Source organism: Oncorhynchus nerka, linkage group LG22, assembly GCF_034236695.1.
Source record: "Oncorhynchus nerka isolate Pitt River linkage group LG22, Oner_Uvic_2.0, whole genome shotgun sequence".
Lineage (NCBI taxonomy): Eukaryota > Metazoa > Chordata > Actinopteri > Salmoniformes > Salmonidae > Oncorhynchus > Oncorhynchus nerka.
The window spans coordinates 82971704-82999679 of NC_088417.1; the positions used below are offsets into that span (position 1 = coordinate 82971704).

The 27976-nt window shown below is 44.1% G+C and overlaps 1 protein-coding gene and 1 pseudogene across 1 annotated transcript; one reads left to right on the plus strand and one right to left on the minus strand.

Annotated features, from left to right (window-relative positions):
- The first annotated feature begins 208 nt into the window (after window positions 1–208).
- Window positions 209–1401, plus strand: LOC115104736 (rhodopsin-like). The gene is made up of 2 exons (XM_065007748.1): window positions 209–1048; window positions 1114–1401. The coding sequence occupies exons 1-2, from the start codon at window positions 209–211 to the stop codon at window positions 1399–1401; spliced, it is 1128 nt and encodes a 375-aa protein (XP_064863820.1).
- Window positions 1402–2596: 1195 nt separating this feature from the next.
- LOC115104812 (nuclear pore complex protein Nup155-like) lies at window positions 2597–27886 on the minus strand (annotated as a pseudogene).
- Window positions 27887–27976: the final 90 nt, after the last annotated feature.

A 27976-nucleotide genomic window follows, 5' to 3' on the forward strand; every position in this document is an offset into this window, starting at 1 on the left:
GATCCAAGTTTAGTTAGGTTTTTCTCTTCTGTATTGGGATACAATGAGCCTCATGTGTTCTCCAAGTACTGAAGACAAGAAATGTACAGCAAATGTGAGGTTGAGTCTCTAAGGACTTGTTGTGGGGTTGGACCTGAAGCATGATATTAACATCCCTTATACATGTTGAGCCATCAAATAAGGCTCAGACATAAATGCCTCAGGTGTGATGGATGCAAAGGATTGGATCGAAGCCTTAACCCGAGGGCTGATGTGCCTAGTAGGGATCCTGGGGAACAACTGGCTGGGTCTCCGCTCTCTCCCTGGACCTAAGTCCCATCTCCGCACCAACGAGCTCCTCTTCATCAACCTGGCCGTCTCCAACCTCATCACCAACTACCTGGTGGACCTCCCTGATACCATGGCTGACTTTGCTGGCCGCTGGTTCCTGGGGGAAGCCTACTGCGGTGTGTTCCGGTTCTGCTCGGACCTGTCGGAGACCAGCAGTATCTTCTCTACCTTGTTTATTAGTGTGTTCTGGTACCAGAAGCTGGTGGGCTCTCTGAAACGCGGAGGAGCTCCGGTCCAGCTGGACAGCCTCCGTCTCGTAGCCTGTCTCCTGGCTGGCAGCTGGACAGTGGCTGGGGTCTTCAGTGTTCCACACTTCTTCTTTGTCCAGGTGGACAGTGGGAATGAGAGCCACAAGGACTGTATAGAAGTATTTCCCTCCCAAACTGCAAGGCAGACCTATGAGACATTGTATCTGACCCTCGCTAACGCCCTCCCCATCGCTGGTATAGTGTTCTCCAGCATCCAGATTGTGATCACTCTGCTAAGGAACCAGATGCGTATCAAGGGCCTGACTTCTGACCATCACAAGGGGACAGATAATGCTCTACCTAACCAGCGGGAGAAGATGGACATCTCAGAGAAATATGATGAAACAGGCATCAAGACTTCTGATAAAGAGGCAGATTTACCAATAGTTGCTTCTCCAGATTTCCCTCAGAGTTCTAGAAACCAGAGGATTTCAGACATCCGCCCCAACCTGCCTGGTGTCTCCTGCTCTGTCCTACCTTGTGCAGGACCCTCTGTTGTACACAGCTCAATCAGTTCCCCCTCTACCAGGTTGAGGTTGGTGAGAGCAGAGTCAGAGCTTCACCAGATCTCCAGAGGACCTCCCAGCCTCCAGCTAAGCTCAGCCCAGGCACGCAGGTGAAGGCAGCCAAGAGCGTGGTGGCTGTGGCCACTGTGTTTGTGGTGTGCTGGGTGACCCACCTCTTACTGAGGATATCCAGCAACATCCACAAGTCCTCCGTAGTGGTGGAGGTGGCCAGCTACATCGCATCCTCTTACACCTGCATCATACCTTACATCTTCCTCTATGGAGTAAAGAAACTGTCTTGCTCCTGCAGAAGGTAGATAGATATGGTTATACAAAACATTGCTAATTTACTGGCATCAACCCAGACCCACTGCTACGTAGAACTGCTGCTCTTTAGGACATCTGTGTTGTCTGAAAATAAATTGAAATGAGATTGGCTAATCATGATTTCATTAGTGTAATTATACTACTGTAAACAGGCAGTATATCCACATTTTTCTGGTCATGGCGGGGCTGCTCTGGTCTACTTATTGCACCTGCCCAGTGGAGGGGTGGCTGACAACGCCTGGGTAGACGAACACACCCTATAAGTAGATAAGAGCTGGCTGTTCCCTCTCGATTGATCATGCCAGTGATCATGAAGGAACGAGAAAGCATGCTCACGTAACGGGGAACGCCCACTTACGCAGACAGGAACCATGACCATTCTTTTCAATAGTAAACAGCCTGAGTGAACTATATTATTTATCAATCTTTGATGTATATACTATCACATCTAAGTGAATATCAGCGAACTCTAACTACTCTGAAAGATACAGCTAGGGTGGCAGGTAGCCTAGCAGTTAGAACGTTGGCCCAGCAACTGAAAGGTCGTTGGTTTGAATATCTGAACCGACAGCGTGAAAAATCTGTCAGTGTGCCGTTGAGCAAGACACAACCCTATAAAACACATTTCACTGCACCTATCTGGTGTGTGACAACCTATTTTTGGCAATGGTGACAATCACAAGAATGTTAATGTTGTCAACCCTGCAGAATGTAAGCTACATAAAATACACTATAGATATTACATACTAAAAAGTTAACAGCACTTCAACTTCAGGTGAGTTTAATTTAAGTGCTTCATGAGGTTGGGAAATCAATTCTGCATCTCTGGAGCAGAAGCTACTTTAATTATTTTGTTTCCAGCAAATTAAAATCAAAGGCCCGTGCCTGAGTACTTGGGAGAAAAACATCCAACAATAATTACTACGTTGCAGTGACAGCAACCAGCCCTGAGGTACAATTATCCTCCATTAAGGGTAATTATGTCAACAAAAACAGCAGGGACACAAAGTATGAACCTTTAAGCTGGGGAACTTTGTTAATTGACAACTATGATGTTGGTCCTGCAGTCAAATCACTACAGTTACCATAAAATGGATCTCTGAAGATTCACTTGTACAAAGTGTATTTTTATTATACTGAACAGGTTTTATTATACTTAGAAATTATACAAAACTTTCAACCAAAGAAACTTGACAAATTTTAATGATTCAATTTGTAAAATATAAAATTGCATGCCTAAGTTGTCAGACTAAAGTCATTTGAACAGCATCATTATACAAGGCATGGATCAAGGACTTCTGGCATAACCACGAAATCTCAGTTGAGTACAAGACACATAAATCAGACAAAACTCAAATGCTACTTAACTAGTCAGCCCAAAGCAAACAGACTGTTCAAGGTGTCTGGTCATTTAGAAAGAGAAAATACAAACAAAACATGTAAAAGAAGGGTTGTGTTGTCATTGTTGTTATAAGCCTTTGGGAGAAGAGAAGGCCTTCCGAGCGGAATATTTGGAGTACAAATATTCCCCTTTGTATTACAGAGAGGTTGATTTGTACAGACAAACCCAAATACAAACAGCTTAACAAAGTCTTCTTGACATCTAAACTGGGGGGGAATTAAAAGGGGCTTAAATGAGTGGAGGATGCTGTCTTAAATCACAATGTCCATGTAACACACGGCAATACTTATGACTCAATCATGGCATGTAGAGGGAAAGACATCAGCATATGGATTGAAGTTCAAACAAAATGACCAAGCCATCTGAGAGCAATCATGTAAGTGCATTTCTCAACATACGTACATTCAATACTTTACCCACATGAGAAGAACAGTAACTCTATGATGTGGATTTAAATGAAGATCCCATCCTTGTAAAGTATTGTACTCTCATTCGGTGTCTGAACAACAGTTCATGTTGTTTTCCCAATATACATTTTTGTGAGAATACAATACAATTCCCTCAGCCACCAATAAGTGGTTGTCCTAACCTCTTAACATAACTTCTAGGCTTTTTGTTCAAAACAAAATGCATACTGTACTTATAAAATAAGTTAAAAACAGGATGTAAAACATCTGAAGATAGGGGTGTAGAGCGAGCTGGTCAATACACCCCTCTTCATGAGAAATGTGGGGGTGTTAATCCTTCGAGATGTAACTGCAGTCAGAGACCAAACTGTTCTCAATGTCACGCCACTCTCAGAAATGAGCCACAACAGAAGATATAGAAAGAGAGGAAGGGAATCGTTCAAATCATGTTATTCACAACTGTAAACCTCTCTATCAATCTTGAGGTCTCTGTATTTAGCACTCCAAAAGTTGCAGTGTCTCAATATGTCCCTTTAATTGAGGATCCTCCTGTGACCCCTGGAGACCTCCTTAGTGAACTTTCTCCAGCTTGGCCTGCAGGGCCTTGAAGTTGCCGATGGGGAGCTGCAGGGCAGCGTTGGGACTCGGACTGCAGCTCCACCAGGTAACCACAGATGTTATCCAGACACACATTAGTGAACCGCCGTCTGAAAGGGACAGAGAGAAATATGAGTAAGACAGTGCATATTAAAACACACTTCACAAACACTTACATTCTCATTACTATGTGAACAGGTTGATATGTTTCCAAATAAGGAGCATTTATAATGGAGACAGGAGAAAAGGTTTAACACTTGGTGGTGGGTTAGTTACCGGTCATATGTTGGTACTTTGCTGGGATCCTCCACATATCCTGACAGCAGCACATGGATACTCTACCAGGTGGAGAGGCTTCTTTAGACGCTGCCAACACATATCCTGACAGCAGCACATGGATACACTACCAGGTGGAGAGGCTTCTTTAGACGCTGCCAACACGTATCCTGACAGCAGCACATGGATACACTACCAGGTGGAGAGGCTTCTTTAGACGCTGCCAACACATATCCTGACAGCAGCACATGGATACACTACCAGGTGGAGAGGCTTCTTTAGACGCTGCCAACACGTATCCTGACAGCAGCACATGGATACACTACCAGGTGGAGAGGCTTCTTTAGACGCTGCCAACATGTATCCTGACAGCAGCACATGGATACACTACCAGGTGGAGAGGCTTCTTTAGACGCTGCCAACACGTATCCTGACAGCAGCACATGGATACACTACCAGGTGGAGAGGCTTCTTTAGACGCTGCCAACACGTATCCTGACAGCAGCACATGGATACACTCTACCAGGTGGAGAAGCTTCTTTAGACGCTGCCAACACGTATCCTGACAGCAGCACATGGATACACTCTACCAGGTGGAGAGGCTTCTTTAGACGCTGCCAACACGGATCCTGACAGCAGCACATGGATACACTCTACCAGGTGGAGAGGCTGCTTTAGACGCTGCCAACACGGATCCTGACAGCAGCACATGGATACACTCTACCAGGTGGAGAGGCTGCTTTAGACGCTGCCAACACGGAGTTGGAGACATCCAGTATTAAGTGTACAGCGCCATTCCTTATCAAATAACGCAAAATCTGAAATTCATTATAACCCTTTATTATTAAGGGTATCTATTCATATCAAGGGGGGGGTAGCATATGAACATGTCATAAGCCCTGATTTTATATACATTTTATTACAGGAAATGACCCTTGGCCTCGTGGCAAAATGTGTAGAATAGCAGGAAATTAGCTATGAAATAGCAACAAAACAAATTCTTCCCCCTGGTGACAAAATAATCCAATAAATAAAATTATTGGGGGGAGCCGTGCTCAGACCTTGCGGGGTACACCGCAAAACTGCACTACTGTTCGTATCCTATGCCTGCCAGCTGTAATTGCCACTCAGGGATGAATAAAGTTTATGAAATTGAATTGAGAGATATACCCGTGTCTTGAAGAGTTGGTCGTAGACCTCCAGCAGACAGGGCAGCTGTAAGCCTATCTCCTGCATGGTGAACGTGACGAAGCCCACGTCCCAGTTCAGACGACACACCTCCTGTTCCAAAAACTTCAACTTCACCAGGAATTCTGGATGTACAAGACAGACTAGCGACATTAAACAATTTGCACATGCAACAGATCTCTGTAGTCCAATAGCAGACAAGCTACGACAGGCCACAGCGTTGGTGGACAATTAGGCAAAACACAAATTACACTTCCAGTCCTTACAGAGACACACCGTAGAGACATGCTATGCATGTTGACTTCATGAATTGCTAATGTAATTACACTAAGTGGGGATGTTTTACATACAGGAAAATCTGTAGAGAAATCATGGAGTAAATAGATGGAAAGTAGACCTGGGGTTTTACCTAGAGGGAAGTATCTGGGTGTTCCAGCATAGATCTTTCCAAGAGACACCAGTTTGAGATTCAGAGCTCTCATTCTGTCAGCTCATGGCCAAACTGTCACCCAGCTCTGGAACAAATAGAAAAAGTAATTTTGGGTATTTGGAAATGGAAGCCCTTTATCTACTTCCCCAGAGTTAGATCATCTCATGGATATTTATCATTTTTATTTATCTGTTATTTTACCAGGTAAGTTGACTGAGAACACATTCTCATTTGCAGCCACGACCTGGGGAATAATTACAGGGGAGAGGGGGATGAATGAGCCGAGTGTAAACTGGGGATTATTAGGTGGCCGTGATGGTTTGAGGGTCAGATTGGGAATTTAGCAAGGACACCGGGGTTAACACCCTACTCTTACGATAAGTGCCATGGGATCTTTAATGACCGCAGAGATTCAGGACACCTGTTTAACATCCAATCTGAAAGACGGCACCCTACACAGGGCAGTGTCCCCAATCACTGGCCAGGGGCATTGGGATATTTTTTTAGACCAGAGGAAAGAGTGCCTCCTACTGGCCCTCCAACACCACTTCCAGCAGCATCTGGTCTCCCATCCAGGGACTGACCAGGACCAACCCTGCTTAGCTTCAGAAGCAAGCCAGCAGTGGTATGCTGCTGGCATATAATTTTTATGGTTTACAGGAACAGCTAGCATTCTGCAATTGCACTAATGTTAGTTAGCAACTTCCTTCAAACTGCATGCATAGACATAAAAATAGTATCCACGATGCAAAAATCCTGAATTGTCCCTTTAAGAAATAGTTCAGAATGCAATAGAAGGTTCTAAAAGACCAAAGTGTCAGAGACAAACTAGTGGGATGGCATCAGGTGCTACCATGTGTATTAGTCTCTACACACCTTTCTCCATGACCTGCCACAGAGAGTGCACCAGGATGGGGTCAGAGTGACCCGCACAGTGGATGATGGCCAGTTTGCATTCAGACAACCGGAAGTGATCTGCAAACTCCCCATATAGCTAGATTGGAGGACAAAGGATAGAGTATTAAAAAAACTATTAGAGTCAAGGATAATGTTAGATATTCATGCACTGTTACGTTGGTGATGTCCATAAGCTCTGAATCCAGTTGTGACACGGCTCCCTGTACAGAGGGATGCTGGGGGTACTGTCTGCTCAGAGTATCCTGGATCTGGACCTGAATACGGACCACCTGGGAGGGATGAAACCATATCAGCTGGAGTTTAAAAAATAAATAAATCTAAGCTGTATCAAAGGGTGAAAAATCTAAAAACCTAATACATTTCAAGAATAGAGCTAGAATCTCCCCTCCCCGTACCTCCATCTTCTCCTCCAGTTGGTGCAGGAACTCCCCCTCAGCTCCCTGGGCAGAGATGCAGGAGGAGCTCTTGGCTGACAGGATGGCCCTGGAGATGTACTCCAGCCTCTGCTTCAGCGAGATCTCAGTACTGAACAAACAGAAACGACACATTTAACATTGCTCAGAATCAACAAGAATGAGGACATTTTCATGACTGTTGGAGAGGATAAAAATAAAAAGCCATTTAGCCGACACTTATCCAAAGGACTTAAATCACGTGTCTACATGTTTATTTTATGGGTGTCCCCAGAGGGAATCGATCCTTAGCCTTGTTAGCACCGTGCTCTACCGACTGAGCAACACAGGACCAGTGTGTGCAAATGGCCCATCGTGTATAAAGACTCAGCCTGTTAGGCCTTTTACCTGAGCATGTCCGCAAGCCTGGCCAGGACGTGAGCTGCCTTCCCAAAGCTGCGACTCTTCTCATAGTATCTCCACAGCAGGTCCATGTTCCACACCTTACTCTGCTCCTGTTTGATCATGTGCATCAGGTGTTCCTCCAGGTAAGGAGAGTTCACCTGGATAGACCACAGAGTGCGAGGAGAAGATAAGCGTTGTGTGATTTTAACCAATGACGTGTAGGCATTGTCTACTAATTGGTTGATGTCATTGGAAACACTTATCTTCCTCTATCTTTTTGACTACAAAACATAGAAACATGCCATTCTCACATGTTTATGTTTGGGTGGTCCTGGAGATTATGACTATGGAGATGAAAAATCGTTACAATTTTACTTCATCTTATTTTCTTACTGGTCTGGTCATACTGAACCAAAAATAATTTATACTTGCCCGGACATGGTGTAGTTTCTAAATGCATTGGGGTCATGCAGGGTCTCTGGGTTGACACGCTCTCTCTCTATATGCAGCTATTATTGGCTACATTTAGTTATTATGATATGTATAAAAAGCTGTGTAGTATAATTGTGCAATGGAAGGCATTAGTCTACTCGTTAGAATTGCATTAGTTTGTTTCTTAAGTGTCATTTCAAGAATATTTTTTTATACATCTCATATTAGGACACTGCCCCTTTAAGACAACTGTGTTCCAAAAGAGCTAGACCTAGCTACAGTAGGCTAGCTGAGACAAATGCTAGATGTCTTTTTACAGCTTTCATTTGCAGACCAGCAACAGTAGCATGTTCACTACTGAAGGTTTACTTTTGTAAATACCTTTCCTTAACTAAAATAAATAAGCTGAGCGAGTAGATTGATGGCATCAACTCATGTACGGCTCGAGAAGTTGTGCCTCGGGGGAGCGTGGTGGTGCTTGAATGAACAGCCAATCATATTGCTCAAATAGAAATAGCATGACTTTGTTTTTACTGGCTCCGGGCCAGTATGATGGCAGCCTTACCCTGTCTGTACTGGGAGCAGACCAGTGGCAGGTCTGTGATGGCTGATCAGCTGGTAGAGCTGTAGTGACTCTCTCAGTGTTCTCTCCTTATCTGTCCTAGTCTGGATCTGTCTGGAGCCCTGCAGCAACTCATTAGCCTGGGAGAGAGACATTCAGTTCTCAGGTACTGTTATACAGGGAGAAACGAGGGCAGTGGATGCTACCAAAGTCTGCCCACAGACTAAAATCTGATGCAATGTCTGTTGTACATCATCCGTCATATATAAATGTTTTTTTTTTTAAACGGGTGTGAGTATACTCTACCTTTGAGCTGATGCTGTGGTCACTGCTGTACAGTAGGGGGCAGATGTCTCTGAGGTGGGTGCTTATGGCATCTACAGAGGCAAAGTCTTTGATGTAGACGTTGATGAGGCCTGTGATCAGGGCTCCGGTCAGCACCCGACCCCGGATCACCACGTCTTTAAAACTCACCCCCTTCATCTGGTCCTGGAACGCAAGGCACAGGGGTTATAAACAGGATACAAGAGAGACATCTTGACTAAATACTTGGACGATTAAACAATGGGATGAATCAGTCAGTGATTGTGCTGTCAATGTATTCCTGCACATCCTGAATATCCAGCGCTGGTTTCCCCGGGCACAGATTAAACTTGGTCTTTGATTTTTAATCTATCCCAATGGAGAGTGGACTAGGGTTAATCTATGTCTGGGGAACCAGTCTCCAGTGAGGTCATGGATCTAGAACTTACCTTGGGTAGTTCAGAGACAATGAGGCTGAACTGGTGGTCACACAGCAGCTTCCACAGGGCCAGGGTCTGACAGGAGCGATGCACCAGCTGCTGGATACCTTGCATGGACATCCTCTCATAGACCTGAGCCTCGGCTGGGGACGGGGAAAGGATAACAGTAAGGATTAGACATTCAGTAAGGATTAGACATCCGGAGACCATAAAATAATTCAAGAACAGTGTGTTCTTAATAGTGTTATGATTATACTCAGACCCTGCTGTAATTCTGGTTGCTCCTTGATGTGGATGGCAGTTTACCTTTAACACCCACACATTACTTACTGTGGTACTTCCTCTGGAGTTCCTGCTGAACTTGCTGAGAACTGGCTCCTCCATCAGGCCGCATGAACCCTAGCAGGCGCTGCTGCAGATTGGCTGGTGAGCTAAAACTGTAGAGCATAAGATGCCATTCAAACCGTATTTATTTCACCCGATGACCATAGAAGTGTAGTTATATTTTCTATAAAGTAGCCAGCCCAGGGCTTGGCCACAGGGAGAAGCAGGGCCCAAGGGTCTGTCTTACCTGGCTGTACCCAGAGACGAGGGGCTGAACTGGGAGTTCTTATCCAGGAAGTCCATCAGACCACGGAGCTCCAGAAGAACCGACTCCAGATCAGATGAGCTGGCTGTGCTCTCCAACTGGGAGAGCGAGATTGACCGTCATCATCAAATTAACTTGCAAAGGAAGACTAATTTGCGGTTTATGTAATACTCAGAATACTGACAGCCTGATTTCCTTTCATAACGATCTTCTCAATAGCAAGACTCCCGTCCCAGATATTACTGTTAATCAATAAGTTAACTTAATCAAGTGACTCAAGCCATAAGTGACACATTAATGTGAGTCCAGTACAAAAAGGTAAAGGGATAGTTCACCCAAATAAAAATGATAATATCAGTAACATGACTTGAATAGGATTTGTGCCACAAATGCTAAAAAACCAAAGCATGGATTGATGTCATACCTAGTCCAAAGACTGCTTACAGGGTAAGGACACCAACATTTCATTTTGTAATTTGGGTGAACTATCCGTTTAAACATGCCAGAAAATTGTATTTCCCCAGTTGGAGGTGAGGCCCGAGTACCATACAGTACATTGTCCAGCTGAGGTGACTCACCCCAGTTGGAGGTGAGGCCCGAGTACCATACAGTACATTGTCCAGCTGAGGTGACTCACCCCAGTATGGAGGTGAGACCTGAGTACCGTACAGTACGTTGTCCAGCTGAGGTGACTCACCCCAGTATGGAGGTGAGACCTGAGTACCGTACAGTACGTTGTCCAGCTGAGGTGACTCACCCCAGTATGGAGGTGAGACCTGAGTACCGTACAGTACGTTGTCCAGCTGAGGTGACTTACCCCAGTATGGAGGTGAAACCTGAGCAACGTACTAGTGAGGTGACTCACCACAGTATACGTGTGAAGTAGACACGGATGCCGTTGTGCTTCCCTGAGAAGACCACCTCTGGCCCAGAGGACAAGCCAGCGATGGGGGCGGAGGGCATGGCTGGTACATGGGGCGTAGACAAACTCTGGGGCATCATACCTGAGATATTGTTGTCAAAAAACACACACACATTAAAAACACTCAAATGTTCCTAAGTAATTCACTCAATGTTGCCAATATTCAGAGGGTGAATGTGTCAGTGGAGGCTGCTGAGGGGAGGAATAATGCTTGGAATGATAACAAACACAAAAAATGTGGTTGATACCATTCCATTGACTGTTTAGTACTGTTGACTGCAAGGCACTCTGCAATCATATGGAGGAAAATGAGGGTAGTGTACCTGGAGCCGGTGTAGTTAGGAAACTAGGGTTAGGAATGGGGCTGCTACCAACAGACATATTGGATCCTATAAAAACAACAGGCAGGGAGTCAGACAAGTGATGCAGACATCATTCAAATCTGTACAACTTACACAAGGTGTTTCCACTACAACATTGCCATGTTACAACAAATGGGAATTCATATAATGCTAAAGTGCTACAAGTAGAAATCCCTCACCTGGTACAGGAGAGTCGAACAGCGCTCCACTGCTGCTAGGAGCAGAATGAGCAGAGGGGAACCTCATCTGAGCCTCTCCTCCATACCTAAAGAAGGCTCTGGTGGCCCACTGAGACACCTCTCTGTCACAGGCAGCACTGGAACAGGACAGAATCAGAGCAGTGGCACATGCTTGGTCCTCCTGAGGAGAGAGGATTAGATCAATAAACAGAGAAATAAAGACAGTGTGTTTAGGGGTACTTGCACTAACAAGACATTGAGTAATGAGATTCATACCCTGTGTAGTTTGAAGAAGCATTCGACTTCTTCACTCTCGCCACCAGTACCGCACACCAGTAGGTGGCGCAGCTGGTCCACCGGCCGCAACTTGTGGAATATGTGATTTCCCTGGAAGACCATGATTAACAACAAGTTTATAGATTTTTGCCTTTGTTCACAAAATTAGACAGGACTGAACAAGTTTCATCGACTGTGGGAATTTACAGTGCCATTCACACGGTATAAAATAAACTAAAATCTTGACTGTACCTTGGCAGAGATAAGGACAAACTTCTGTGGAGGGACATTGTGTTGCTGCACCACGACAGGAGTGTCAGTGAGGGGAACCTGGTCCTTATTCAGGGGGGGGTTTAGGTGCTTTCTCCTCCTCGATGGCACATAGCGCCCAGGAGTGGCCATCTACATTGGCATATCTTCTGAAATGAAATACAGACAATATGCGCTACAATATTTTTTTAAAGACAAAATGCATTTAAAAAAAATCAAAATCATAGCATATGCATCGCAAATAGGGTTCAGAGGTGGAAACTTTCCGTGGGAATATATGGGAATTAACGGAAATATGCAAATTATTATGAGTACCATTTAAAACGTAGATTTTCGCATTCAATATATTTACCATATGGAGACAGAAACAAACCTTTACCTTACCATAAGTAGACATAATTGTAAGTGATTAAATCCTTCCAATAGAAAAAAACAATTTAGTTATGAATTGAACTTTAATTAAATGAGTTCACTTCACATGGGATGATTTCACTGAACAACAAAAGAAACTGAATATTGAACGATCCATCGCATCTCCCAAAAATGTTTTCAACATACATCTGTAAAATGATAGTCTCGAAAATAAAGCTTTGGTTGTCTTCTCTCTGGACCTCCTCAATGTCCACCTCTTAAACATCAGACTCTGAAGCCTCATCGTCACTTTCCAACCTTGTTGAGGATGGCTCGTTGTCAGGCTCAAAAAGCCTCAAATTTGCCCGGATGGCCACCAATTTTTCCACCCTTGTATTGATCAGCCTATTGTGTGCTTTGGTATGCGTGTTCCCAAACAAGCAGAGTCTGAACATCAGACAGGATGGCATCATCTCCCTCAATCCGTGCAATGGCTACTGCTATAGGTTTCAGGATTTTCAGGCTGCTTACCACTCTCTCCCAAAAAACATCATCCAGGAAGATCCTCTTGATGGGGCTGTCCACATCGGTAGAGTGTGGTATGGCCATTTCTTGGAGAGACTCCTTCCCCTCCTGGAGACTGCCAAACATGATGACACCACACCAACAGGTGTTGTTAGGCAGCTTCAATGTGGTGCTCTTATTCTTCACTTTGCTTGGCGAGGTAGATTGCTGCTTTAACTTGATTACCCTTCACATAGCTAACCATTTCCTTGGCTCTCTTGCAGAGTGTATCCATTGTTTTCAGTGCTATGATGTCCTTGAGGAGCAGATTCAATGCATTAACAGCACAGCTAATGGGTGTGATGTGAGGGTAGGAATCCTCCACTTTAGACCAAGCAGCCTTCATGGTCGCAGCATTGTCTGTCACCAGTGCAAATACCTTCTGTGGTCAAAGATCATTGATGACAGCCTTCAGCTCATCTGCAATGTGGAGAACTGGTATGTCTGTTATCCATTGTGTCTGTGCTCTTGTAGAATACTGGTTGAGGGGTGGAGATTTAGTTAATTATTCCTTGCCCACAAACATTTGACCACCCATCAGAGCAGATTGCGATACAGACCGCTTTCTCTATGATTTGCTTGACCTTCACTTGAACTCTGCATCCAGCAAATTAGTAGATAAAGCATGTCTGTAAGAGGGGTTATGCTGGGCGAAGAACATTCAGAAATCTCTTCCAATACACATTGCTTGTGAGCATCAGAGGTGAACCAGTTGCATACACAGCTCGAGCAAGACATTCATCAGCATTTCTCTGACTACGTTCCTCCATTGAGTAAAAAAAAAAACTTGATTCCAGGAGGACCATGAGCTGTTGCTATCAATAAGGTGTCTGATTCATCATTTTTACCTCGAATAGAAGTAGAGGGACTTTTGACAGAGGTTGCTGGTTGTGAATGCTGAGGGAACTTTATGCACTTGGTCAGTTGAGTCTGCAGCTTTGTTGCATTCTTCACATATGATTTGCACAGTATTTGCAAGTGTACACAGCTTTTCCTCCTACATTAGCTGCAGTGAAATGTCTCCACACATCAGACAGTGCTCATAGCACTTTGCTGTAAAGACTAGAAAAAAAACGAGTAAAACAAAAACAATTCCATGTACAGATAAATAGTTAAGCAGTTAGATTAAACAACTCCTTTGTAAGAAATGTTTTAAAATGAAACATGTATACTAACATTCCTCAGTTAGCAGACTCAAGCAAGCTAAAACCCAAATGGTAGCAAAAACTAACTAGCAGAAATGGTTGATAAGTTAGACTTCGCTGTAGGCTACTATTTACTAGTTAACAGAAATCATGTCATATAAAATATATTCACCCCACACAGTATTGTAATCAAAACTTACCAGAAAGCATGTAGTCTTTGACTCAGACAGTGTAGTAGTGGGGGCTCAATAGTATCTCATTAGTGTGCAAGATCTTGAGAATCAGCTGTACATGTGATGGAAGAGTGCACTGCACATGTGATGGAAGAATGCACTGTGCATGCAATTCCATTGAATTGGGGATAGTTTAACCAAAATATGCCACAAGACCTAGAATTACCTTATGTGTACCCCACAAAAAAGGATCACTGTTATAAGCTGACTTTTTTGATGAATTTAAGTCAAATTCCCTTGCATAACTTCCCATGGACATTTACCTGAAAGTTTACGAACCTTTGCAACCCTAATCTCAAAGTAAGCTTGGTTTTGACATGACATCAAAGTGTGTGTGGATCTGGTGTAATACTGCTTAGTATAACCCTAACTGTCAGCTCCCACCTGTGCCTCCATCAGAGGTTTCTTAAAGGGGAAGGAGTCATGGTTGATACACCACAGGATGTCACTGTCCTCAGTCTCAGAAGCTGCCATGAGGAGAACTCCTGTAGGGATCAACACCAGAGAGACATGAGTAAACTTCTTTTTTTTTAAAGGGGGCAATCTGCTATTGAATCACTAACAAAGCAGCCACCCGGTCTCTGTTTTAGTAAAATTCTGAGGGATGGGCTTGGAGAGATGGATAGACAGAGGTAAGGATAGAAGGACTGACCATCCATAATATTACAATTATAGTTTTACGCATGTTTTGAGGCTACACAGTGTTTATTTACAAACAGTGGAAAAAAACAACCTTAGATATTTTGGGTTCTGATGGGGTACAACAGTTGAATTAAGTTCATGGGGCATTTATACAGTGGATTCGGAAAGTATTCAGATCCCATGACTTTATCCACATTTTGTTACGTTACAGCCTTATTCTAAAATTGATTAAAATTGCCCCCCCCCTCAATCTACACACAATACACCATAATGACAAATATATATTAAAAAAAAGTACTCAAACCCTTTACTCAGTACTTTGTTGAAGCACCTTTGGTAGTGCTTACAGCCTCGAGTCTTCTTGGGTATGAAGCTACAACCTTGGCACACCTGTATTTGGAGAGTTTCTCCCATTCTTCTCTGAGGATTCTCTCAAGCTTTGTCAGGTTGGATGGGGAGCATCGCTGCATAGCTATTTTCAGGTCACTCCAGAGATGTTCGATTGGATTCAAGTCTAGGCTCAGGCTGGGCCACTCAAGGACATTGGGAGACTTGTCCAGAAGCCACACCTGCATTGTCTTGGCTGTGTACTCAGGCTCATTATCCTGTTGGAAGGTGAACCGTCGCCCCAGTCTGAGGTACTTGGCACTCTGGAGCAGATTTTCATCAAGGATCTCTGTTCATCTTTCCCTCAATCCTGACTAGTCTCCCAGTCCCTGCCTCTGAAAAACACCCTCACAGCATGATACTGCCACCATCATGCTTGGGATGGTGCAAAGTTTCCTCCAGACATAATGCTTGGCATTCAGGACAGAGTTCAATCTTGGTTTCATCAGACCAGAAAATCTTGTTTCTTGTTTCTCTTGAGTCCTTTAGGTGCCTCTTAGCAAACTCCAAGCGGGCTGTCATTCCTTTTACTAAGGAGTGGCTTCAGTCTGGCCACTCTACCATAATGGCCTGATTGGTGGAATGCTGCAGAGATGGGAGAACCTTCCAGAAGCACAACCATCTCTACAGAGGAACTCCAGAGCTCTGTCAGAGTGAACAGGTTCTTGGTCACATCCATGACCAAGGCCCTTCTCCCCCAATTTGGCCGGGCAGACAGCTCAAGGAAGAGTATTGGTGGTTCCAAAAAGCTTCCATTTAAGCATGATGGCGGCCACCGTGTTCTTGGGGGACCTTCAATGCTGCAGACATTTTTGGTACCCTTCCCCAAATCTGTGCTAGGACACAATTCTGTTTCAGAGCTCTACGGACAATTCCTTCGAACTCATAGTTTGGTTTTTGCTCTGACATGCACTGTCAATTGTGGGATCTTATATAGACAGGTGGTACCTTCACAAATCATGTGCAATCAATTGAATTTACCATAGGTGGACTCCAATCAAGTTGTAGAAACATCTCAAGGATGATCAATGGAAACAGGATGCACCTGAGCTCAATTTCAAGTCTCATAGCTAAGGGTCTGAATACTTCTGTAAATAAGGTATGTTTAGATTTCAAATACATTGGCAAAAATAAAACCTGTTTTCGTGTTGTCATTATGGGGTATTTTGTGCAGATTTATGGAGATATATACATTTTATATTTAGAATAAGGCTGTAACGTAACAAAATGTGGAAAAAGTCAAGCATTCTGAATACGTTCCGAATGCACTGTAGGTGGTATTTTTCAAAAATCAAAATGGGTGTATTCTACATGGAAGTAAAAAAAATTGACATAGCAACTGCAGATTGACCATTTAACTAGGGTGATGCTCGAGAATCAATTATAAAAGTATCGCATTGGAGGCTCGTGGGAGGAGCTATAGGAGGATGGGCTCATTGTAAATGGCTGGAATGGAATTAATAGAACTGATTGAAACGTGTGATTTCCATAGGTTTGATACCATTCCAGCCATAACAATGAGCCAGTCCTCCTATAGCTCCTCCCACCAGACTCCACTGCAGGATAGCATACAGACTTCAGTGGCTTTACCTTTGATGTACAGAGCCTTGTGGACCGTAGCAGGTTTCTGCAGGGTGGAGGCAGAGAAGCCTGGAGGCAGGTGGACATGGACCAGAGCTAGCAGACTAGGGTGTGCCGCTGGGTGCTTGGCATGCGGTGGGGCAAAGGGAGTAGTGCTGAAGTAGAGACGCACTCCTAGAAGCACAGATAGAGAGCTACAGTAAGGTCATCATAAGGTCTTTGTTTTCATTACAGGATAAGTGTCTACAATGTCAGTCCGTCTCCTTACCTGTGTGAGTGACAGCCAACAGGTGGCAGTCGGAGGACTCAAATCTGTCTATCACAGAGATCTGTACGATGGGTTTAAACACAGAGCGATCAATAGTCCTATAGAGAGATAGAAAATAAAATGATTAATTTGACCTGTTCTTAAGCAGTGATAACCTTTGACCAGGGAGTTTTTCTACATCTGCATTGCTTGCTGTTTTAGGCTGGGTTTCTGTATATCACTTTGTGACATTGGCTGATGTAAAAAGGGCTTGAAGTACATTGTATTGATTGACCATTCACTAGCCCTCCGGATATTATCCAGAGGTGAGGAGTAGCAGACCGACCTGGCAATGTTTCCTGCTGCAGCCGCGATGGAGCTCTGTGACATGGCCGCCACACGGCTCAGACCCTGCCCATCTGCACCCAGGTCATACACCTGGAACACGCAGCAGCTTTATACTCAAGGTCCTATTCAGAAGAACCTTTTCAAATGTCTGACAAAGTTCTAACCAATGCAATGTCATTCTGCAAATACTATTATATTTACTACAGTGCTACCATTCAAATTGTTAAACTCTTATGTGTTATATACCTGTAGAACCCCCTTCTCTGAGCAGGTGAAGAGAGTGTTACAGGAGTTGTCAATGGCAATCTGCACTACCGGGTCTGTGGAGCACAAAGATAGAAATGTGATGTCAAATTTAATTTAAGAACTAGAGCATAACACAAGAACGTTCCAACTCCACAAGGAGCCTGAAAACTATCCTTACCATCCTCAGAGAAGGAGAACTGGAGCAGAGGGGACGAGGAAGGACAGGCTGCTTTTGGAGTAGTTAATCTTCCTGCAGCGTTGGCTGAACCAGCCTGCCTCGGCCTGGTAGGCTACCTCATATAGGCAGCCATCTTTCCCTGCCAGGAAGATGCGTCCCAGATCAGTGGAGGTGATGGCCAGGTGGTAGGTGTTGTCTGTGGGGATGGAGTACAGCGGGTCTGGGAGCAACTGTATCCCTCCAGACATGCTGTCATTCAACACAGAGGGAGAGGAAAGAGATTAGATTAGACATTTCTGAAGTAGCCCATGGTGGGTCAATACAAATACCAACAACACAACCATGTCAATATAAACCAAATCAACCAATTTCATAACTGTTGCTGAATTGATGACACCAGTGGTATTGTATTATGTCTAGCATGTGTGGGTCAGGTATAAGGGTCATCATTACTCACCTGCCTGAGCTTTAGGGAAGCTGAGCCCCAGGATCACCACATCCACAGGAGTGGCTAAGACCAACAGGAAGTGGATGTGTGGCTGGAAAATCCCTGCAGGAAATGTTTTATCCTGTGGGTTAAGTTAAGCCAAACACCTACAAAGCTGTTGTGACTTTGAATACAGGAAACACAGCTCAGGTAAGAGTTATGCAATTTGACCTGCTTTAGGTTTGACCAGCCCCACGGACAGGATGGTTTCACTGAGCCCGTAAAAATATGCAACATCCCCCCCTGTAGCACAGACAAGAGACAGAGACAGTGAAAATGGGTCCATGTTTTCTGCTACTGCATAAAGTGACTTTATTTAGGAGTGCTTGGTACTCACCCATCCTCATAATTCCACATGAAGATATCGTTGTCAATGGTGAGCCACGCCCGACAGATTTCAGGAAAAACTCCCATCATACAATTGCACTGCATATCTGTTAGAGGGAGGTTAAGGGCTAGGCAACTTGTCTGAAGTGGTAGTTAGTTCATTTAACCCTGCACCGGCACTTCTGAGTTCAGCTGGTGAGACCTAGGGAGAATCTCAATTGCATACTCATCACATCCTCACCCTATTCTCAAAACCCATTGGAGAAGTTCAGAGAAGAGGAACCTCTGGCTTTCTAGTCCAATGGGTTTTGAGATGGAGATGAGGAGAGAGGACGCAAGGAGTATGCAATTGAGATCTTTCCCAAGACACAGCTCCCTCTGTATATTCTCTGAAAAGGATACGGCTGAATTGCGCCACCAGCTCAGGTGGTAGGGGAACCCTGCGGACTGCACTGAGCTCAGGGAGGTTTGGCAAACTGAGCAGCCCAGGTTCCTGAAGAGGGTAGTCCATGTTCGACCCCCCAGACAAAGATGGCATGTCTGCAACAGAGGGGAGAGAGAAAAAAATAAAATAAAAATCGCATTAGCACAATTTGGAAAGTGATGTAAGCGCCGAAACGTGGCTGTAGTCTCCCTAGAGACAGTAAGAAGGTTACAGCCAAGTATTATGGCTAGAATGACCTGTGAGATATATCGATTTGACAAACTTGAACAACGTACAAAATTGCGCCATTGATCACTTGACCTACTGTGACAGGGGACATTAAGAAGCTCTGAGAGGTCAGGGAAGAAGCGGTCTTCCTGAAGGTGTCGGTCTATGATCCGACCAGAGCTCTCCAGTGCTTCGGCAAGGGCAGCAGCAGGACTGCTGGGTCCTAAGGCGGACGGCATCTCTGACACTGAGCGACTGATGAGATTCACCTGAGAAGATGGATAAATTGACCAACCTTGACAACACTTCCTCAATTCCTGACTTGGAAGACAACCAAAGTCTTCTCAACATCCATTTCTAGTTGCAGGGGGTTTGCTTGAATTTAGATAAAATGTTCTGCTCCATGAAGTAATCGAACACTGTGTACACCACAATCTTGTCCATTTCAAATCTTCTCTCATTAAGACAGGTGTGTCATGACATGTGGCACTTTGGGGTGGACACTAGGAATGTAACAATTCACCGATAAATCCCCAATTCAAAATGTTTAATATACATGTGCATCGGTCCGCGAACCCCAAACTGATCCAAATAAAGCATACATCGGTTAGAAAATTGACTGAAACTTTATGAAATCGCCAGTTCACTAAAATGTTTTGCTCATATTAAATTCTTTCTACCCTCATCTTTTGTGACAACTTATGAGTCCTCTCCTTCAGGTGTCAAACTGCACGTAACTGTGTTGACAGTCATTTTGCATGCCGAACTCCTCCAGGCAATAATCAGTAGCCTAGTCGAACCAGACGCTGGGCACAGCGTCGCAGGCACTGACCAATGTGAGGTAGACCTTGCAAGTCTGCACGGCACCTTCAGCATTAAAATACTTAACTCTCATCTGGCTATACATGCTGAATGGGGATAACAATAGAATTTATATTGATTGTTGAGGTTAACCAATGGGAATAGTTTAGGTAGTTATGCTTTAAACAATCCGTGTATAATGGTCATTTTTAAATATGAAATGATCAGCTTTACCATGTATAACGAGGACAGTAAATCACTTCTGCACACTCCATGGCCGAAGCGAAAAGAGAAGATCAAAATAAAAACAGTCATAATCATTCGCCTTGGAGATGGGCTGAAATCCAAAGTTCTATATTCATTGTCTATGCAATACCCAATTTATAAACGCTAAAATATTGTTCAAACACTTAAATCTGCAAAAATTACACGTTTATTAGTGGGCGATGGTGATTTCAGAACCAAAGTGAGAGGACAAAAGACACGGCTACATTGCCCACACCCCCAAATTTGATGGCGGTAGATGCCTAGTCTCCCTTATGGCTCAGCTCAGGTACCGACATACAGTTGAAGTTGGAAGTTTACAAACACCCCTTTTTCCTCCAAACTTAACGATGGTCATTATGACCAAACAGTACTCATCAGACCAGAGGACATTTCTTCAAAAAGTGGGATCTTTGTCCCCATGTGCAGTTGCAAACCGTAGTTTCACTTTTTTTAAATGGCGGTTTTGGATCAGTGGCTTCTTCCTTGCGGAGCGGCCTTTCAGGTTGTCAATATAGGATTAATTTTACAGTGGATATAGATACTTTTTCACCTGTTTCCTCCAGCATCTTGTTTCCTCCAGCATCTTCACAAGGTCCTTTGCTGTTATTCTGGGATTGATCTGTACTTTTCGCACCAAAGTACGTTCATCTCTAGGAGACAGAATGCGTCTCCTTCCTGAGCAGTATGATGGCTGCGTAGTCCCATGGTGTTTGTATAGATGAACATGGTACCTTCAGGCGTTTGGAAATTGCTCCCAAGGATGAACCAGACTTGAGGTCAACATTTTTTCTGAGACCTTGTCTGATTTCTTTTGATATTCCCATGATGTCAACCAAAGAGGTACTGAGTTTGAAGGTAGGCCTTGAAATACATCCACAGGTACACCTCCAATTGACTCAAGTGATGTCAATTAGCCTATCAGAAGCTTTAAAACCATGACATCACTTTCTGGAATTTTCCAAGCTGTTTAAAAGGCACAGTCAACTTAGTGTATGTAAACTTCTGACCCACTGGAATTGTGATAGTGAATTATAAGTGAAATAATCCGTCTGTAAACAATTGTTGGGAAAATGACATGTATCATACACAAAGTAGATGTCCTAACCGACTTGCCAAAACTATAGTTAGTTAACAAGTTAATGACTCTAACCTAAGTGACTTCAACTGTACATCATAGACATACATTATTTACACACAAGTCACCCCAGAGAGGCCCAGCTCCATAAGCAGCAGATTGTAATTCAGAATGGAAAATGAAATAATTTATGCAACAAATGTTAATGCATCAAATCGATGAGTTCTTCAATCAAACCGAATAGCTTCAACTAAGCGTATTGCTCCTGTATTGCATCCCTTGTACCTAGTAGACATATATTGAATTGTCTTGAAAGGGAAAAGATGCCTATTTGTCACATGCTTCGTAAACAACAGGTGTAAGCTAACAGTGAAATGCTTACGTACAGCCCTTCCCAACAATTTAGAGAAAAAAAAAGGAATAAAGACAATGAGTAGCGATAACTTGGCTATATGCAGGGATACAAGGTAATTAAGGTAGATATAGGTAGGGATAAAGGGACTATGCAACAGGATAGATAAACAGTAACAGCAGCGTATGAGATGAATCAAAAGTAGTGCAAAAAAGGGTAAATGCAGATTGCTAAATAGCCTGGGTAGCTATTGGTTAACTATTTAACTCTTATGGCTTGAGGATAGAAGCTGCTCAGAGTTCTGTTGCTTCCAGACTTGATGCATCGGTACCGATCAATGATGGGATTCTATTCATCAGGTATGCTTGTTTTGCACCAGGTGACAGTTGATTGCATTCGTATTGGAACCAGGCTGCCTTCCCTGTTCAAAGGCCAATGTGAAGTTGGCAGAAAACAAAAATGACAATTAAAGGGATACTTCAGCATTTTGGCAATGAGTCAGATGAAATTGAGTATATAATTTGTATAATTTGTATGTCTCGGTGTACAGGATGATGGACGTTAAGAGGTAGTTTTGTGAGCCAATGCCACCTAGCGTTAGTGCAATTACTGGAAGTCTATGGTATCGTCTAGCATTGCGCTAATGCTAGTTAGCAACTTCCTTCAAATTGCACGCGGAGACAAATTTTATCCACGAATTGATCGGACTCTGGGAAAGTAGATAAAAAGCCTCATTGCCAAAATTCTGAAGTCTCTCTTTAAGCATTGAAGTAATGAGTAAAATGATGTTTTCACATGCAAAAGTAATTGCTTTTGATACACTGAATAAAAAAAAAAAAGGAACAATGTGTTGCCCCCCCCATGTTTCATGAGCTGAAGTAAAAGATTCCAGAACTGTTCAATATGCACAATTTAATTGAAAAAAATATCTGGTTCCTTTTAGTCAGTGTTTCTCTTTTGCCAAGATAATCCATCCACCTGACAGGTGTGGCATATCAAGAAGCTAATTAAACAGTATGATCATTACATGTGGTGCACAGTTGGCCGGGTGACAAAATGTACAGTTTTGTCACAACACAATGACACAGATGTCAAGTTGAAGGAGCTTGCAATTTGCATGCTACCTGCAGGAATGTCCACTAGAGCTTTTGCCAGATAATTGTAATGTTAATTTCTCTAAGATAAGCTTGTTTTAGAGAACTTGGGAGTATGTCGAACCGGCCAGAAACGCAGACCACGTGTAACCACGCCAGCCCAGGACCTCCACCTGGGGGATTGTCTGAGAACAGCCACCTGGACAGCTGATAAAACTTTGGGTTTGCACAATCAAAGAATTTCTGCACAAACTGTGAGAGACCGTCTAAGGGAAGCTCATCTGCATGCTCGTTGTCCTCACCAGGGTCTTGACCTGACTGCAGTTCGGTGTGGTAACCGACTTCAGTGGGAAAATGCTCACCTTCGATGGCCACTGGCACACTGGAGAAGTGTGCTCTTCACGGATGAATCCCGGTTTCAATGAACACAATTGCATTTTATCGATGGTAAACGCACAGAAATACCACAGCCATACACTGCTCTCGAGTGGCGCAGCGGTCTAAGGCACTGCATCTCAGTGCTAGAGGCATCACTACAGACCCTGGTTCAATTCCAGGCTGTATCACAACCAGCTGTGATTGAGAGTCCCTTAGGGCGGCGCACAATTTGCCCGGCGTCGTCCCGGGTTAGCGTTTGGCCATCATTGTAAATAAGAATTTGTTCTTAACACCTCTTAAAGCTACCCCCTACTTTTTTTCAATTTCCGCCTGAAGACATACCAAAATCTAACTGCCTGCAGAGAGCTGGGACCAAAGTAACAAAGCCTACCATCAGTAACACACTACGCAGCCAGGGACTCAAATCCTGCAGTGCCAGACGTGTCCCCCTGCTTAAGCCAGTACATGTCCAGGCCCGTCTGAAGTTTGCTAGAGAGCATTTGGATGATCCAGAAGAAGATGGGGAGAATGTCATATGGTCAGATGAAACCAAAATAGAACTTTTTGGTAAAAACTCAACTCGTCGTGTTTGGAGGACAAAGAATGCTGAGTTGCATCCAAAGAACACCATACCTCCCGGCCACGACCGGGAGGTCCGTGGGGCGACGCACAATTGGCCTAGCGTCGTCCGGGTTAGGGAGGGTTTGGCCAGTAGGGATATACTTGTCTCATCGCACACCAGCGACTCCTGTGGCAGTCCGGGCGCAGTGCGCGCTAACGAAGGTTGCCAGGTGCACAGTGTTTCCTCTGCCACATTGGTGCGGCTGGCTTCCGGGTTGGATGCGCGCTGTGTTAAGAAGCAGTGCGGCTTGGTTGGGTTGTGTATTGGAGGACGCATGACTTTCAACCTTTGTCTCTCCCGAGCCCGTACGGGAGTTGTAGCGATGAGACAAGATAGTAGCTACTAAAACAATTGGATACCACGAAATTGGGGAGAAAAAGGGGTAAAATAAAAAAGATTATCCTATCAACGGGATATTAAAAACTAACATCTTACGTGTCACCAAGACATGACATCACTAGCTCTATATGGACAATATAGAGCTAGCGGGATTTTCCATACACCGGCAGAACAGACACTAGCTCTGGTAAGACGAGGGGTGGGGATGTGTGTCTTTCTCAATAACAGCTGGTGCGCGATGTCTAATATTAAAGAAGTCTCTAGATATTGCTCGCCTGAGGTAGAGTAACTTATAAGCTGTCGCCCACACTATCTGTATTACCTGTAGCCGTCTATTTACCACCACAAAGTGAAGCTGGCACTAAGACCAGTCTCAACCAACTCTAAGGCCATAAGCAAAGAAGAAAACGCTCACCCAGAAGCAGCACTCCTAGTGGCTGGGGACTTTAATGCTGGCTAACTTAAAATCAGTTTCACCATATTTTTACAAGCATGTCACATGTGCAACCAGAAAAAAAAAATCCTAGACCACCTTGCCTCCACACAGAGATGCATACAAAGCTCTCCCCGCCCTCCATTTGGCAAATCTGACCATAATTCTATCCTTCTGATTCCTATATCCTTCTGATTCCTGCTTACAAGCAAAAACTAAAGCAGGAAGTACCAATGACTCACGCAATACGGAAGTGGTCAGATGACACGGATGCTACACTACAGGACTGTTTTGCTAGCACAGACTGGAATATGTTCCGGGATTCATCCAATGGCATTGAGGAATACACCACCTCAATCATTGGCTTCATCAATAAGTGCATCGATGGCGTCGTCCCCACAGTGACTGTACGTACATATCCCAACCAGAAGCCAGGGATTACAGGCAACATCTGCATCGGGCTGAAGGCTAGAGCTGCCGCTTTCAAGGAGCGTGAGACTCATCCGGACTCTTATAAGTAATCCTGCAATGCCCTTAAACGAAGCATCAAAAAAGCAAAGCGTCAATACAGGATTAATATTGAATCCTACTACACCGGCTCTGACGCTCATCGGATGTGGCAGGGCTTGAAAACTATTATGGACTACAAAGGGAAACCTAGAAGCAGGCCTACCAGACAAGCAAAATGCCTTTTATGCCTGCTGAGGCAAGCAACACTGAAGCATGCACGAGAGCACCAGCTGTTCTGGATTACTGTGTGATAACACTCTCGGTAGCCGATGTGAACAAAACTTTAAAACAGGTCAACATTCAAAGCTGCCGGGCCAGACGGATTACCAAGACATGTACTCAAAGCATGCACGGACCAACTGTCAAGTGTCTTTACTGACATGTTCAACCTCTCCCTGACCGAGTACGTAATACCCACATGTTTCAAGCAGACCCTGTGCCCAAGGAAGCAAAGGTAACCTGACTAAAGGATTACCACCTGGTGGCACTCACGTCAGTAGCCATGAAGTGCTTTGAAAGGCAGGTCATGGCGCACATCAACAGCATCCTCCAAGACACCCAAGACCCACTCCAATTCGCATACCGCCCCAACAGATGACTCAATCGCAATCCACTCTGCCCTTTCTCACCTGGACAAAAGGAACACCTATGTGAGAATGCTGTTCATTGACTACAGCTTAGCGTTCAACACCATAGTGCCCACAAAGCTCATTACTAAGCTAAGGACTCTGGGACTAAACACCTCCCTCTGCAATTAGATCTGGGACTTCCTGACGGGCCACACCCAGGTGGTAAGAGTAGGCAATAACACATCTGCCACGTTGATCCTTAACACTGGGGCCCCTCAGGGGCGTCTACTTAGTCCCCTCCTGTATTCCCTGTTCACCTCTCATCTCTGAAGCTGGAGACTTACCTCCCTCACTAGCTTTAAGCACCAGCTGTCAGATCACTGCACCTGTACATAGCTCATCTGTAAAAAGCCCATCCAATCTACCTCATCTCCATACTGTATTTATTTATCTTGCTCCTTTGCACCCCAGTATCTCAACTTGCACATTCATCCTCTGTACATCCTACCATTCCAGTGTTTATTTGCTATATTGTAATTACTTTGCCACCATGGCCTATTTATTGCCTTACCTCTCTTACAATCAATAATACAGTAGAAAAATCTATATACAGCATGTGCAAATGAGGTAGGGTATGTTTGTTTATTCCATGTGTACTCTGTGTTGTTGTATGTGTCGAACAGCTTTGCTTTATCTTGGCCAGGTCGCAGTTGCAAATGAGAACTTGTTCTCAACTAGCCTACCTGGTTAAATAAAGGTGAAATAAAATAAAAAATAAAATTCACCCACGACTGCGTGGCCAAAGCCTCTCCAACACCATTAAGTTTGCTTATGACACAACAGTGGTAGGCCTGATCACCAACAACGAACAGACGGCCTAACGGGAGGTGGTCAGAGAACTGGCTTTGTGGTGCCAGGACAACAACCTCTCCGAAAATGTGAGCAAGACTAAGGAGCTGATCTTGGACTTCAGGAAAAGGCCGGCCGAAAAGGCCCCCATTAACATTGACGGGGCTGTAGGGGAGCAGGTGGGAAGTTTCCCCCTGAGGAGACTGAAAAGATTTGTCATGGGGCCCCAGATCCTCAAAAGTTCCTACAGCTATACCATTGAGACCATCCTGACCAGTTACGTCACCGCCTGGTACGGTAACTGCTCAGCATCTGACTAAGGCGCTAGAGGGTAATGTGAGCAGCCCAGTACATCACTGGGGCCAAGCTTCCTGCTATCCAGGACCTATATAATAGGCGGTGTCCGAGGAAAGCCCATAAAATTGTCAGAGACTCCAGTCACCCAAGTTATAGACTGTTTATCTGCTACCGCACGTCATGCGGTACCAGAGCGCCAAGTCTAGGACCAAATGGCTCCTCAACAGCTTCTACACCCAAGCCATAAGACTGGTGAACAAGTCTACCCCCTCCCTTTTGTACACTTCTGCTACTTGCTGTTTGTTTGTTACCAATGCATAGTCACTTTGCCCCCACCTACATGTACAGATTACCTCAACTAGCCCCGCACACTGACTCGGTACTGGTGCCCCCTGTATATAGCCTCGTTACTGTTATTCTTATTGTGTTACTTTTTATTTATCCTAACTTTTCTTGAACTGCAATGTTGGTTAATTTAATGGCTTGTAAGTAAGCATTTCACGGTAATGTCTACACTTGTTGTATTCGGCGCATGTGACAAATAAAGTTTGATTTGATTGGCAAGGCTGATTCCATTGCAAACACAGACAGTGGCCAGCTAGCTAGCCCCAGTTATCTAGGGTTGTTTACTCAACTTTGAAGATATCCATATTACAAGGACAAACTAGGGTTGGTCCAAACCCGTCTCTATGGACTGTCTGCAGTGATTCAGTAACGTTAGTTAACTTTTCTGTTTATCAAAATACGTCGGTTGGAAGTGATACAAGTTCGTGTGGTGGCTAGCTTGCGAAAACAATGGACCAGTTCACCTACTAATTTAGCTAGTTTACCTAACGGCAAGACACTAGCACCTGTTGGTAAAGCTAGCTAAAAACGCGGGTCAATTGCTGTATATGTTAGCTAACTTGGTAACTAATGAGATTTATTGAATAACGTTCCCTACTATTGATACTCGCAACAAAATGTAATCTTACCTTACAGAAATCAAAATATGATCCCGTAGTCTTCAGTGTAAACAAACGTTGCTGCCAGCCTCAATGCCACTTTGGAACAGAGCTAGGGGTGAAAGGTTATGAAGTACCTCCGGTGTACTTTCAAGCGAGTTAGTAGTATCTTTTTGTAGGCACAAAATCCGCCATGATTCGTTGGACAAAGCCTATGGGGAAATTAATTGCCTTTTTTTGTAGGGTTTTTAGATACATAAATAAAATATCTTATACGTTTTGTTCTATAATATAATA